This window comes from Hyposmocoma kahamanoa, unplaced genomic scaffold (assembly GCF_003589595.1).
Source record: "Hyposmocoma kahamanoa isolate Upper Pololo Valley unplaced genomic scaffold, ASM358959v1 87, whole genome shotgun sequence".
NCBI classification, from domain to species: Eukaryota; Metazoa; Arthropoda; class Insecta; order Lepidoptera; family Cosmopterigidae; genus Hyposmocoma; species Hyposmocoma kahamanoa.
Window position 1 is genome coordinate 8,561,154 of NW_020654422.1, and position 17,209 is coordinate 8,578,362.

The window sequence follows — 17,209 nt, forward strand, 5'->3', positions numbered from 1 at the left end:
GAAATGAGGCGTTTTAATTTCATTTTCTGTTTTTCTTTTAATAAGCTTCCCATTCTCATTATGTACATATTTTCTTTCCATCTGCCTCATTACATTTCGTTGATTCAATAAATGATGTTCAAATAGACGATTTACGTTTATTGACGACGTAAAGTGGTTCGATTGATATGTTTGGGCTATGAAAGAAAATTTATGCTTATCGCCAATAACGAACTGAGAAATGTTGGGTGATCAAAAATAGGTAAGAAGGCAGTATTTCACTGGACAAACTTTTTGACAAGGCGCTCTACTGCTACTAAAATTTTTATGAATATTTTCCCCTTAAGGTATTTGACGGCATTCTGTGGTCTATTTTACAAATTTATAAATATTACCGGTCATATTATACATGCTCACTGTTACCGGTAGTTTTTATGTACATTTGTAGCATAAGTAATATCCGTAATATTTAATTTGCAACTAATGACGTCATTGTGAGTTCACCTTATTGCAACATAACATAGTATTACTTGTTATTAATACTACCTTCACAATAACAGACAATGTCGGTTGTTGGCGTACTCTATACATATGTATGTAATGATGACTGAGAGGTAAAAGAGGCTAAGTGGCACTTAGGGAGCCTTTAAATGAGACGCTTGTAGAAGCTGATGCTTCAGTGGCGCCACTGTGACTCTCCAGCTGCACCACAATTAATTTTCATACAATGTTTAGAAGTGCAGCTGAAGCGCCACAGTCGCGTCACGCGCGCTCCACTTTTGCAGACTAGATACTGTATGAAAATTGGTAGTCGCGCCACTGCTGATCTATCACATGCATCTAATTTGAAGGCTCCCTTATTATAAGCAAGTAGTAAACTTTATGGCACATGTGATGCATTTCTTCAACACAATAAATATATACTTTCACAATAAATACTTTATGATGCTCATAGTAATACTATCCACTAATATTACTACTGAAGTGTGAGTAGTGTTGGGTCGTGGAAAAATTTCATTTAGAAAAAAATAAAAAAATAAATATTTTTCTGTATATTTTTCCAATTATTTCCACATTTGACATTGACATCTGTCAAAAGTGGAAGTTACTGAACGAAAACGATGGAGCCATTAAAAAGGTTTTTTTTCGTGGTTGTACAATCATTTTAAAACTTGTTTTTCTCTAAGTAGCTTTTATCTATACAAATTTATTTTATAATTCACGCTAAATAAAACTTCAAAAGATATTTCTAAGCGTAGAACTTAATATGAGCCTTAGAAATAATATTTTTCAAAATTTTCTAATTTTTCGGGAATTTTTCGGATAATTACCCAACAGTATATAACACATCGAGTATATAACCAAAAATAGAGACGAAACGTCATTTAATTTGTTTGAAAACTATCCTGCCACATCATTACGGTGACAACTGCGCTCCGATTGACCAGCACGAATTTGAAACAATTGATGGGTGTCGTCAATTGTTTCACTTCAAAACGACCAGTTCAACTTGAGCTTTGCTATAATGGACGAAAATTGAAAAATTACATAGGTATTAAATATTTCATTACCGATGAAATGTGATGAATTTGATCCGATTGCTTTGTAATTAGATGTGTTACTGTTTTTCCCACACCACCAAATGGAACAGACCCCATTGTTAGAGATATTATTTTTATTACAATAAATACAGAATATTTTTGGAACGTACACACAGGTCAGTTGTTCAAGCTATACTATTTCAGCTTTCTAATTTGTGATTTCTGCGCAAACGAGGGTTGCTATTTAAAAGTGATATAAGGCCCATTTGCCTGATGAATTGCCAGGTGCGGATGACCATTATTTCGTCTCTATTTCTGGTTATATACTCGATGAGTAGGTATAAGTCATTTTCACTCTATGTGTCAATTATCCCCATTTACCTTTCAAGCGCCGACATAACTAAGTACTAATATAATATTTATTTTATTGAATATCAAAATGTCTTTTCTATCATGATATTCATATATTTTTAGTGAAAATATATGAATATCATCATAGAGTACTTTGTTGTTAATACAAAAATCTAACAAACTCAAAGTAAAATTCCTTCGGTCCGGCTGGACACAAACTAGCAATTCTAACCTAAACGAAGCTATCGCTCTCCTAACTGCACTACAGAAAGAGTTCACGAACCTTACGAATTTCTCTATATACCTGTTGCAGATCTTTGTTCTTTGGTTTTACAAGTTTTTGCCATAACGCCACCTGTCAGAAACCCTTGAAGGACTTTCCTTCAATCGGCCTAAAACAAACAAATTTATAATGACCTTAACATAGTAGCAATAAATACAATAATAGCAGCAATAAATAGCCACATAAACTACCTATTTGGAATTGAAATGTAATTTGTTGCTCGTTCTCCACAATTACTATTGTTCAGTTATAGCGGTTGTCAAAGGGGCACGTTTGACGAATATATGAAAAGGAATAGTGAGGACTAGACATTGATAAATTACACTATGACAATTTACTTACAGGTAATCATGACTGAGAAATTGATGGAGAAATGAAAAGGAATAATGTTGAGTACATGCTCCCTTTTTTAAAAGATTATCTCTCTTGAAAGAAGTTTTTGCAACATTTATAAGTGACGACCTCCGTGGGCGAGAGACTTACGCACCGGTTTCATGGTGTCGCCGTCTCTGAGGTCCCGGGTACGATCCCCGACCGGGACAGTGTAGAAAACTAGCTTTTCTATATTGTCTCGGGTCTTTGTGTTTGTGGTACCGTCGTTGTTTCCGATTTCCATAACACAAGTGCTTTAGCTACTTACTTTGGGATCAGAGCAACGTATGTGATCTTGTCTAATATTTATTTATACCTTTAAAGAATACTTGTGTTGTGGTGTTGACAAACATAGTGGTGCAAACTATGGACGAATTTTCAAAACGGCGTCTTTTCTCTTGAATTGATTTTGTGTGCGGTAACATACAGTTCTCTTAACATAATGATTTCTCGCGAAACATGCCAGAACATTCAATAATTGAAGAAAAATTAAAATGTAAAAACTGGCAGTATGGCTATTAGATGCCTTAACCTGTACTGTGTTTAGTATGCAATATGAATATAAGGAGGCACGGGGAGCGTATCATATTGCCGACACTGCATTGGTTTTACACGTTTCCTATAAAAACAAATCTGTAATATTGTTATTTATTCTTTATTAGTTTTAAACACACTGATCAGATTGATTTCCACTAAATGAGTTTGAGATACAATCTACATCGACGCTCCGATATTTTTTTGATTTTCCCACTCAAATTACACCTCAACATTTTTTTTTTCAGATTTAATATCCAATCAATTTTATAATTATTCAGTACTCCAATGTTTATTCTACGGAATATAAAATCAGTAATCTCGCACAAATATTGCATGTACATATTTTGCACACTATCGAGATTTGCATGTTTAATAACAAAATAACTTTGTAATATTCTTCATTGGAATCTTTAAAATTGCAATACATTTTTACATTTTTTAAATGTACTTTTGATCAATTACCAGAATAACCATGTAACTATATAATTTTCGCATTGACAAATCTTAATATCCATAGTAAAACAGAGTAATATTATATTACATTTTAAAGTAAATATATAACTTTTCTCACGAATAAATAGTGTTCACACTGCAAGCGAACAGTCGCCAAGGTAATTTTTACTAGAATAAACATTTAAAAGGGTTTTTATTAACTTCTGACAAGCTATCAATATTTTCGTGGGTCATATTTTAATGTAAGATACAATTTTTTTATCTTTAATTTGGTCATATATTGTATTAAAATATATCTAATCACCAATGAGTAATATTATTATTTAAGTTTATAGTTTTGCAGTTTTTCCTTTACAGGTAAAGTAGTTGCAAAAGAATCAACTTTATTCCTTTATACAATCTTCCTTGCTTACAAAAGGTGTCATGAAAATGTAATATATTTCCAAAAGAAACACAAATTAAATTATTTATATTGTGGTTTTAACTAACGAACTACTAATATTCCACTTAGTAATGAATGAGTCATCACATCACGACTTGGCATAAGTACAACTGTGATTTTAGTTACTGCAGACATTGGGCTGTGGTAATGCACTCATAATGTCCGGATTCTTAGAATTATTGTTGACTAGTAGAAATAAGAGAATCATTTCCTATTTATATACTGTTTACCACGGCTTATACTTCACAGTAGAGTAATTATGTGCTAGTTTTAATTATTGTAGGAAAATTTATTACTAGTATCTATTTCTCTTTAAAAATTCAGTAAACGGTAAAAAACACTTAAACCTCGTACAAAACCATCTTCTCTTCATGCACTGAGAGGAAGCAGCTGTATGCGGAGTATACTATATTTAGTAGCAGGTAGATCTCCTTGTGAAAGAGTTCGTCCAGGGAAGTACTGCCACCTTATATTTCTGCTGCCAAGCAGTAATGTGAACATTACTGCGTTCCGGTTTTGAGGGGTAAGGGTGCTGATGAAATTACAGGCACATGGGACTTGTTAACTTATGGCTATTGCCCGCGATTCCATCTGCATAGAATAAGTACTTCGAGTAGCCCACTATACTAATTATTTGACAAATGATTGGTTCTCCATACAAATTTCATCCTCTATTTCACCTCCTTAAAGAGTTATTTTTGTCGCAAAAAAGTAGCCTATGTCCTTCTCCTAAGTTCCATCTGTCTCTGTACAAAAATCATCAAATTTAATAGTAATAATAATAATAACGCACACTCAACAGCCCCGTACTAAGGAAACCCTGTGTCGCGGGTGCTATGGACACACACATAGACAACCACAAATTACACCCAAACTCACGAGAGAAATAAATGTAGGCCATACACATATTTCTCCCGGCAGTCCTGCATGGTAACCGTTTGGCCACGGAGGCAGTTAGTAGTAGCGATTTAGGCATGAAAACGTAGCCGACAGAGTTACTTTCGCATTTATATATTAATTTGGAATAATTCTTCACGCCTATAAAAAGTAATTTCAAATATTATATAAACTGTCTAAATTGGTAACTAATTAGTTAATTACTATTACAATATTCTGGAGCCTACATGTATGTATATGTTACCGAAGAAAAACATTACATAATTAAAATTACGTAACCTTAACCGAGTATTATTAACCTTATACCGAAACTGACAAGGTAAACATTTCATTTATTAATGCGTAACTTAGCAAGTTATTTACAATAAATATAATAATAATAATAAATGTTAGACATCACATACGTTGCTATGATCACAAAGTAAGTAATTAAAGCACGTGTGTTATGGAAATCGGAAACAACGACGATACCACAAACACCCAGACCCGAGACAATGTAGAAATGTTAGTTTTCTACATTGACCCGACTGGGGATCGAACCCGGGACCTCAGAGATGGCGATACCATGAAAACCGGTGTGCAAGCCACTCGACCACAGAGGCCGACAAATTATTTAAGATGTCACATAATGCGTTACAATCAATTAGGTTAACAATGCAATCGTGAACTTCGGTACAACTCAAATAGCAGCGAAAACTTGGCCGTTTTGCTATTTGTATAGTAATGCTATACGATACGGTTCTACCGACGAACGCCATTTATGTTTCCATACTCAAAATTATCAAAGAACTCTTAGGTATTACCTATTATTTATTATTACCTACTAAGTAAAACTGCATTTATTGTTTTTGCTTTTTAAGTAATTTTTGTTAAAACAGATATACTCATATATCGAATTCGAGTATATAGTTTAATCGCAGAAGAGCTCCTCGTGAATGAGTTCAACAATGGACATGCCACCGTATACTTGTACTTAGTCAGCTGAATTCATAAACCTCGTATCTTCATTAGTGTGAACTTTTGAGCAGACACAAAAAACAGAATTACCAGAAATAATTATATACGATAATCTATGATTATACTATTATTTTATAACTAAAATAAAAGCATAATCATGATTGTCATTTTATAATAAAAATAAAAATATAATCTTTAGATATTACATTTGAAGCATATATATACACAAGTACCGTTTTGTAAGCATAATTACTTTTTATTAGAAAATATATATAATAATGTAATTTTACCCATTTTACAGGCTTTGTGAATCTACTAACATGCAATTAGCTACTTCCATATAAGTGTGACAAACAACAGAGTTCGTATACCATTCGTTCATATTTCATTTCCTTTCCTCTTATACTGCCGTTGTAGTAGTAAATGTATGTCCTATTTTGCATCATATGTGGGCAAAGTCCATAATGACCGACAACAAGGATTCCATCTGTGTCACTAGTTGCCGGACATGCGTATAGGAAACAACGATACCAACCAACGACGCTTATGTATACAATGGATATAGTTGTGGATTCACTTCGTCTTACGCCAGAATATTTTTTGATGTACCGTAAGAAACATCTCAAAGGGTAATTAATAAGTGAATTTTCAAAATGTTATCAGGATATAATATTTCAAAAACAAAACGTAAGTTACTAATTATTTGTTACAAACTATGATGAGAGCTAAACACGCAATGTTCGGTGCATGACGAACTATTAATTAACCATTACGATACGGGATTTCGATATCGTAAAGTTGTACGTCAAACGACATGTCGGCGATAAATCAATATGTTTCCAGTACTTCGCACCCTTTGTGGAACAAAGGCATTAAAAAAGACTTCTAATATGGATAAAATGTACTAATTTAAAAAAAACAACTATATGTTGTAGCTTCCTGTAACCTACATTGAGCACTAAATAACAATTCTTTATGCTGCTGCAAAATAGCAAAAAGTCCCAAATGTCTTATCACCACCTGTTTTGTTCGTGGGCTGAATTGAAACCTATTTCTTCACTTTAAATTTCAGAGTTTTAGCAGCATTATAATTTTTCTTAACTTTGTTTGTGATTTACTATGAATTTACTATTTTTACTGAGAAAAAATTATTTACTAAGAATCTGCCGATTGCTACTTTGTTTTACTTATTTTAAATCGAAATACGGTTTTTTTTTCAATATCATTGCATAAACATATACTGTGTAACTAAATTCACGTCCTTTTTGATGAAAAAGCACATTTTCTACTTCTGTATTTTAATGTGTCAATTATAATTTAATCTAACCTTCTGAACCAAAATTCTATTGTCTATAGTACTTGCTACTGAATTGAAAAATGGCGGGATTTTGTAGTTACGACTTTTACTCAAATAAATTTTTATTTTCAGTATTATTACGTTTTGAATTTCTTAATTATTTGTTACCTGTATAAGCTGATGGCTCTATAGTCAATGTTCAATAAATAAATAATAACAATAATTGATAAATTTCATTAAAATATGCATTTCTGTGTACAGAACCACAAAGCGTGTCAAAAAAATAACGTCGTATTTTTGCTAAAGTTTTCCTGAACAGAATCACTATATTTGAGAAATTACTAAAATTCTAATTATTTTATGAAATAATCAAAATGTTATATAACAAGTAGGTACTACGGCGTAACCTTTTGGCAAAAAAGAACTATTTAAAACCAATATAAAATAACAAATATGATGGTACTCAAACGCTCTACTGTCTCCGTTAAATATAAGCGGTACTTGATTAATTACACTTCTATTCCGTCTCCTTAATTTTTTTTTTTTTGTTTTGTAGCGTTTGTTTGGTATTCATTTGAGTTTGTTGTCGTGGATTGTTAATAAAATAATCTTTAAATATTGGTTGTGTTTCATTATTTTAATTTACTCGTAGAGAAAGTATTGTATGCAATCATTAAATTGTTTTTTATAATACCAAGCGACACGGGACGAACAAGTCGTGCGCGTGGTGATTGCACTTGAATATACCACTCACTGTTTCCATTTTAATATTCTTACTATACGATCTGTAATTACTACTTCGTCATTGCATCATTTGATTATTCAAAAAAACATAAATTCACAACACCGAATATCTGCATCTACTAAAATACAGAGATTTTACAGTTTCCTTCCTGTTAAGCAGTTAGGTATATATTTGTATATAAATTTATTTTTCGACATACTGACAAACACATTAAACCATTTAAAAGAATCTTTCGTTGGTATCAAACTTCTTTACATAACATAGTTAATGATCTTATAGTCGAGCTCAGTAGCATGCGTGTCGGCTGTCGTGTGGGGGATGTTTGTGTGAACAACATCAGCTATGCGGACGACATGGTGCTGCTGGGCCCGACTGCGAGGTCTATTAGGGAGATGTTGGCAGTCTGTGAGGTATAAGCCGCATCACACGGACTAATTTATAATGTAAAAAAAAAGCGAGTTCATGGTCTTCAAGGCCGCCGGTAGGTGTCCAGAGTCATTTGCAGCTATTTCGCTAAATGGCATGAGTGTAAAACAGGTGTCTCATTTTAAATACCTTGGACATATACTTGCCGACGACCTTAAAGATGATGACGACGTCGAGAGGGAACGCAGGTCTTTGGCGGTCCGCGGGAATATGCTGGCCCGCAGGTTTGCCCGCTGTACGGACTATTTGTATTGTCAGGGTCTGTACACGGGCGGCTTGTGGTTTAGCTGTTCGCAAAGGTCGCTGAAATCCCTTCGCGTCCAGTACAACAACGTGTTCAGGATGATGTTGAGACTACCCCGGTACTGCAGTGCCTCTGCAATGTTTGCTCTATCCCATACAAGCTGCTTTAATGCGGTCTTGCGGAGAAAGGTAGCATCTTTGGTTAGTAGGCTCCGGGGTAGTGGCAACAGCATTCTGAGAGTTGTTGCAAACGACCATAGAGCGCCTGTACTGAGACATCTCGTACGGACAATGATTCCGCACGAGATGCCCCGTAAGTACATGACATTTTAGTTTCTAAGTAATTTATAATTATAATTTCATACTAACAATAGTCTATAAGCTTGTTTCTTTATTTTTACTAACACTAATGGATCCTGTTATCTGAGAAATAAATAATTTGAAAAATAATTTGAATAGTTATAACGTTCAGGGAACAAGTCTGCAGGCAGGGAATTCCACTCCATAGCCGTTCGCTATATAAATGCGGAAGCGTAACGCTTCGTGCGAATCTTTGGAATATCCACAACATAGGGGTGGAAGCCAAGCCTACGCCTAGTCCCCCGATGATGGAAAGGGGAAAGCGGAATTAAATCGTGTAATTCTTTCGCACACTCTCCGTGATATATCCTGTAAAATACCGATAAGCGGGCAACTTTACGGCGGTACTCAAGGCTCTGCAGCTTCGCCTCCACTAATTCCGAGTCTCCTATAAGCCTCTTGATACGCTTGTCAATTGAATCCAAGGTGGCCAGTTGGTATGTAGCAGAGCCATCCCAAAGGTGGCAACAGTACTCCATACACGACCTGACTTGTGCTTGATATAGCTGAAGCAACACTCCCGGTGTGAAGTAACGCCTCACCCTGGAAAGGATGCCAAGCTTCCTGCATTTTTGGCCATGGATTCAATGTATCTGCCGAAGTTCAGATTGCATGACAGGTCCATTCCAAGTAGCTGGAGACGGTCGGCTATCGGCAAGGATATATAACGTCAAAAGTCAAAGTCAGCTCAAAGGGACTACGTTTTGTGGAGAACAGACACCCTTGCGTTTTGGTAGCGTTAAATTTGACAAGATTGGCATCGCCCCAATCAAATACTGCCTTGAGCGTCAAATCTAAACGGCTAACCATGGACTCTCGACAAGACTGGATTTCCTCTCCACTGACCCTTTCATTGGTCAAGTACCTATCTACAACTCTGCTGTCATCAGCATACGCAAAGGTACCTGGAATTAACATATCATTGATATGCAGCAGAAAGAGAGTTGCAGACAGTACGGAACCCTGAGGAACTCTATCGCCATATGTTCGGAAGAGTAGCCTTCTAAGACGACTCAAATGGAACATTCACAAAGGTCAGTGGGAAGCCCATAAAATGGAAGCTTGCTTAAAAGGCTTGCGTGCCAGACCCTGTCAAAGGCTTTACAAATGTCCAAAGACACTGCAAATGCTTCGCCTCGCTTTGCCATGGCCTTCCTCTATATGTGACAGGCATACACAAGAAGGTCTCCGGTAGGACGCCCTCGTCGGTATCCATACTGGCGATCACTGATGAGGTCATTGTCTGCAAGGTAGTGCAGGAGACGGTTGTTGAGTACACGTTCCATAGTCTTGCAGAGTATGGAAGTGACTGAAATAGGTCTATAGTTGACAGGGTCAGGCTCTGCTTCCCTTTTTGGGCACAGGTTGCACGTTTGCAAGTTTCCACGACCTGGGAACTATACCAGTCTCAAGTGAGAGGCGATACAGACGTGTGAGAACAGGAGACAACTCAGGCGCACAGTTACGTAGGACTACCGCTGGAATTCCATCTGGCCCGCTAGCTTTATTCACGTCAAGATTTCGCAGAGTTCTAACCTCCTACCTCTTTTAGACGTATGCGAACTGGCGCCATAGTGCAGCCAGCCTGAGATAAGGTAGGTGGTACGTTCCCTGCGGCATCATTCTTCAAATTTAAATGGAACTACATCTGAAATAACCTCGTTGCAACAAAAAAAGAATCAGGTGACCTGTAATACAGGCATTTTTATGCCTATCTCAGGCGCCAGTCTCTCGCAAATAAGATTTAATGTAGAAACTCACTTGTCATAAAGCGTTTATACAATTTACCTTGTATGTTGAGAGAAAATAAATACATAAATTATTATTGAAATTATTATATTATAATCATCAAAATCGGTTCACAAGTGCCGCCGGAGCTATCGCGTAACATACATACAAAAAAAACATACAGTCGCATTGAGAATTGAGAACCTCCTCCTTTTTTAAGGTCGGTTATAAAAGTACCTACGAACTATATAATAGCATTTGAGAATCACCAATACGTAATAAAATACTACAAAAAAAATGAAAGAGATGAAACTTATGAATGAATCTGTGACTTATGCTTGAGTGAATCACGACACGGTTCTTATTAACAATCTATAGTTACTCGTAACCTGGCGATGACTCATCGTCTGCAAAAGATCGACTAATGGAAGCTGCGTACCTACTGAGACAATGTAGCTTCGTATTATATCTACCTTAAAATCAATAAAAATTCTTACTATTTTAATTATATCTACATAAATACAATTATTGAACGAATGAATGAATTAATTGTAGTTTGTAAACCAAAGTCTACCAATTGTTATTTGCCGTGAGTATATACTCAAGTCTTTTTCCCCGTTTTACTAACTTTTAGGGTGCATTTTTTCGTGTTTTGCGTAGTACGATCCGGATTTAGGAAGGAAATGACTTTGTACTCATTAAATATCAAGCTATACATATAGTAACTTCATTTTATTATTCTTCAGTGTAAACGTGTCAGTATTCATTCTTAGTAAGGTGCAAATACCGTATATCGTAAACAAGGAAAAAACAACCATAGTGTTGTTTCTATTAGTGTAGCGAGGTATTTTCTACTACAGACAGAAGAAATTCGATGCGCTTACTTCAGTGGTTTTAGTGAGCTTGTGAGATGAGTCAAGTTATTGTTTTTTGTTTGTCTCCCCAACTAGTGACAAATGACTCAGACATTAAAATAGGTCTGCAGTTGTTGTACCATAAGTTAGACAATGTATCATATATCGGCTTTGTATCAAATTACAACACTCAAAATATATGCACAAAATCACACAAAACAAATCACACATAATCAATAAAGCACAAAATCTTATTTGTGTTGTTAGTACCTGATACTTGCATCTAACTTACTCTTATTAATGACACTATACTCGAGGGCTTGGTATTTTTTTTTGTAAATGAAAGTTATATTCAATAAAAGACGAGCCGTATGACCTTAATGTAATTTTCTAATAAAGTTTGTTGCACAGTTTTTTATAAAATAGATTTGAAATTTCGTAATTTTGGGAACGTGGTTGAAAACAACCTGAGATGGATTCATGTGACGTCAAACGAAGCCCTATTATCAATGATTATATTCTCTCGAGCAAATAGTCATTACACCCAGCACGGCACAATGCCTATTTGTGTACTAAAACCTCTGACCTGTTATGTTTCTTAATGAGTAATATTGTTCCCAAAATGACTTATTCTAAAAAGCAACTTGTTTACTCGTTTTGCTATTATTTTCCTTAATATATTAACTACAGTTCTTTTCTATGGAATGCAAATATGTGTAGGTAAACTAGATATCTAGGAAATATATTAATATCTTCCTTGTCATAATCTTTTAACGGGTGATAATAAATCAAATCGTAGATTTTAAGCGATAGTTGCAGTGTAAAATGTTAAATTTCATTGCAGCTAGCAGCTACGGGAAGAACATGTGTATATTATTTTTAAATTCAATTTCAGCCTTACGTAGCTATTAACCCGTCATGCATCCTAGAGACACACGGTTTCTCAGCCTTACGTAGCTATTAACCCGTCACGCATCCTAGAGACACACGGTGTCTCTACCGATTTTGGTGCTGTAGCGTCCTAAAGCTACACGATGTCTCTATCGCGCAGTAGTGTTTTATCCACTATTAAAAAAAATACAAAAATGAATAAAAAAATTACTTTTATAATTAACATAAAAAATAATTACAATTATATTGTACATAGTAATTGCAATTAATTTTATATAGCAATTGTTAGGGTCACCGTGTGTCAATAGACCACGTGACGGGTTAAAGGGCATTACATGCTTTTTCGTTTTTTATTTCTGCACAATGCTTTTATTCTTTTATTTGAATCTCTGAGCTAATTTAGTTCTAGGATTATTAACCACCAAATAATTTCAACCGAAGCATTCTGTTTTAAAAATCAGGTAGCACTTTCCGGGTGAATGATTTCAATACTCAAATTAGTTACAGATCAGTTGCATCAGCGTTACCTTGATAACAGTGCAAGATGTGTTAGCACAATTACTGTTGCTCAGCATACTTACAATGGCTCTCCATGAAAAACCCCATTAGCAAGCTCCAACTGGCATCCCAATCATTAAACTATTATATTCACATTGTAAGTCAAGCTTTAGTTACAAAATTAGTGTACAAAAATTCTAAAGGCATGAAAGAATTCATCGCTGCAAAGTTATTTTCAATATTAATCGAAAGAAATTGCTTATTGTTAGTGTAGAACAAAGTCTTAGTTTAAAATACTACCTAATTTCAAATGCAAACATAATGCATGCCAGGAGTATTATTCAAATACAGAAGTAATTTTACGACAACATTAAACAAGCACAGGTTTTAGAGTTCACCTTGGCATGTTTGTGCAATTAATGGCATCGACGATTGAACTTATCACACGAATCGTAAGAAACGACAGCATTACACAAAAAGTCTTATTTTCTCGTGTAATATTCTTTCAACTGCTAAATAACTAATTATTCTCAATGCGAGTCCAATTATGCCACCGTTTTTTGCAAAGTTTGTATTATGTACAGAGTGATACTGGAGACTTGTTTTTGTTGAACATAATTTTGTACGAACCTTTGTCTCACGAAAATTGAGTAACTTTTTGTCTCAGCATTATTAACAAAGACTTTGTCCTGTACACTAACAATTGAGAACAAGGTGCAATAGTACTTTGTTTCTTATGTTAGAATTATCTTTAAGGAAAGTCATTATTGAAGAGATTGGCGTGTATTAAACAAGTAAAAAGTCGGCATCCATATCCAAGAGAAGAATTTTCAAACCTGCGGTTTCGTTGGAAGCTACTAATAAGACGCTGGTCATTAGAGATGCCAGTAAACTCCAGCCCATAATCATTTTGCTTCGATCAATTTAAAGTCCAACATAAACATGGGTGATATCTGCCATGAATTATACTCATAGCCTTTATTCCATCACACGGAATTTTAATCGAGTGAACTATTTATAACTTTCGTTCGATGGCGCTCAGTAGTAACACGAATTCCACAGGGTACTTGTATTCTCGCGATCACCAAAATCGTAATATTGTTAAAACACTTGAAAACTTTGAACACTGATTCATTTTTTGTTGAATTATGTGCTGCGTAAAATAGTCAACAACATTCTATTACGTTGTCACATCATGAAACTACAGAATAAGTTTACGATTAGTTTGAGAAATGATAAGTATAATGAAGGACAAGCCGAAGGTCACAAAAGAGTTGAATACAAGTTGTTTTATAGCGTGGCACGTGACGGTTAAAGTAGGCAAATGCCCCAGTCACTCGGGTATAATGTGCGCTACGTTAAGGTAGAGGCCGACTAACTCACTCGCGCTCGCGTGGGGAACTGAGGCGGCAGCGGAGCGCCAGAGCCGAAGCCGCGCCTCAGCCGCACTTACTTTAGAACGCCATAACGTAACTCGCATTGTCGAGATAACACCATTTTACCACTTGCTTATGAAAAATAAGCCAATGAACTTATCACTTGACACCTAACTACCTGCAGAAGTTTAAATGGACCGTAAAATTAGTAAAGTAGAATATGGACTCTGCCACTGTTATAAATATTTGATGTAAACTCTGTCATGAGGCGTAAAAGTGAACGAGCACGTGGGAGTGGCAGTGGTACAAGTATTATAATTCAAGCGACATTAGGTGAAACCGTTCTTGAGAATTGCCGTAACGTACTTTTTTTGAGTGCACATGGTTTAGTACTCCCATTGTACGATTTTAATAAGTAGCACGATAGTAGGTAGGTTAATAATTGTATTTGTTTCCTCATCGAGAAAATTAGGAATCACAAAATATAATTAAGGAAAGAGCTACTGTGAAAGATGAACAAACATAAATACATTGGTTCAAAATGCAATACGCCTACTATCATACTACATACTACTAGTATTTTTAGTAGCAGTGGAGTTCCTTGTGAAAGAATTCGTCCAGGGAGTACTGTCACCTTACCTATTTCGGCTGCCACAGAGTAATGTGCACATAAGTGCGTTTCGGTTTTGTAGAGTAAGGGTGCTGGTGAAATTACTCAACTAATGTCTCAAGGTGAAGGACGCAGTGGCAGTGCCCCTCAGATCTTTGCGATTTAAAGCTCTGAGTGGCACTGCAACTGCTACGAAGAGGCGCGCGCCGCGCGACCAGGCGCATGACTTCTAAGTCCCGTCGCTTGAAAGATAAAAATGCTTCACAGGCAGAAACCATTCGTCTGATATTCATTGACTTAATACGGGCTTGGTGACATATTTGAAAGACATAAATTACAAACCCCTACCAACGAATTGGTAGAATTGCATTAAATTTCATGACACCCCATAAAATTTGAAATTTAAATAGAAGGAATTAAGCGTCGTTAAATTCCTCCTCCTCACTCTTACCCCTGTAGTACAACACGAACCATTAGCTATTCATAAAATTCATAGCAAATAATTACGAAACATAAACAGAACGACGTCACATTTATATAAAACTGACTCTTTTCCCATTGGAAATTATAAATACAATTACGTTTAAAAATAAAGGCCACGAAATAAGCGAAGGATATGTACATAAAGTAATATGTGAAAATTAATACCTCGTAAGACTACATTTGTTCTAATAAAAGTGTAGTTTTTTCTTTCTATGCAAATGTGCATAAAGAGAAAGAAGCCATTCAATTAAAAGGTAACCGTGTTAATTAATTTACGATCTCCCGTGGGTACAGCTGGAACTTTAGTTTACCACGCGACTTTGTTTGTCGCAGTAACTGACATCTGATAACGTTAGCTGATTAAAGTGCAAAAAAGTCCCGATAACCAGAATGAATACGTAAATAAAATTATAACCTATTGTTGAGTTTATTCAATAAAAACAAGATTATTGTAAATATTTATTTTGGAATATGGCTAATTAATATAATGATAAACGTGTACACAACCTTATTAAAGGGTATTGGTGAATAACTCTTTATTCATTTGTCTATATCATACATTCATTTGTTCATTATGAAATTTATTTGAAAATTAAAAATGTTCTTTCAATGTTAATAATACCCCACGCTGCGTTAATTGCAAAAGTATGTATTCCTGTATGTTGTTCTAATCCGTATAGGTCTTAAATTTTTATTAAGTTTGAAATTTATGAGTAAACAACCACTGATTATATTAGGTTTGCTACAAAACAAGCTAGAAAAGGAAAGACGCTGATATAAACAAAAATTTATATATTTTTATTTTGTTACAGAATTTCATACTGGAGACCTTTGGGAATTTTGTGAAACTTTAGCTACAAAGAAGCTTAAATTACAAAATTACCTAATAATAAGTGATGAACTTTACGAGTGAGGCCTACCTTCATTCAGTTCACAGTCAATGTTTTACTAATTATTCTGTATACTTTAAAATTATTAGTCGTTTTGATGTTTTTACAGTAGTATAACTCAGCGAACCGCTGGTGTAACAGTGTTCTATTTAGATATATTGTGGTGTTAAAATTATCATCACTGTGATAGTGCAATCAGAACTAAAATACATTTTGTATACTACTTCACATGGCATCTCAATGCGATAACTCTAGAGTGTGTGTGTGCAATGATAACGATAAATGATAATAGTTGGGATTTCTGTTTAGACATACGTGAATATTGTGTACAACATTGCACACCCGATTTAAATAAATATATAATCTACAGATAACTTTTGAACTACATCCACGTTATATAATCAAATCAGACGAAAGACAAATACCTGAAATTAAAATCTACCCATCTGGGTATTTCATCTAAATTATGCTAAAAATTTTCGTTTCAATCCGTAACAAGTTCAAACCGGCATGTGCCACTGGTGGAGCACGGACAGCTGATCCATTAGGCGTAGTGTACCACCGGTGGTCACACAACACTTGACTTTTGGTATACTAAGTAACCCATGCCACCTTGAGTGAAAGTGCTAACTTTCACGTTCCCGTCCTGTGCAACAAGCACATTTTCATAGTGCAGCTCAGGAGTTTGATATTTGTGTAAGACAGTAAAAAAATCAAGGTTACAAAGAATATTTATTCGAAAAAGAACTAGAAATGTACATAATAGAAAAACGAGAATAAACAGCAAATTATTTCTGATGAATTGTTTTAAAACAGTCAGAACTGGCAAAAAATAATTTACTTAAGGTCATAGGTTAATTAGGAAGGGATAAAGCATAATTTCAAAGCAAGGATCACCGGTGGCGTACTCCGCCCCGATACATTTTTTGGTTGATGGGGCGATGATGTATCACCGGTGGCCATGTGAGAATCTTTCCCATCGGACAGCAAATTCGA

The 17,209-nt window shown here is 35.2% G+C and overlaps 1 protein-coding gene across 6 annotated transcripts in view; it reads right to left on the bottom strand.

Annotated features, from left to right (window-relative positions):
• The window catches only part of LOC113235118 (vascular endothelial growth factor receptor 1), a 45,480-nt gene extending 31,229 nt beyond the window's left edge, over nt 1-14,251 (bottom strand). For all 6 annotated transcript variants that reach the window (XM_026470695.1, XM_026470696.1, XM_026470697.1 and 3 more), the window contains exon 1: nt 13,691-14,251. In XM_026470695.1, the coding sequence (XP_026326480.1) occupies nt 13,691-13,763 (73 nt within the window). In that variant the 5' untranslated portion in view covers nt 13,764-14,251. The remainder of the gene's footprint in view (nt 1-13,690) is intronic.
• Nucleotides 14,252-17,209: the final 2,958 nt, after the last annotated feature.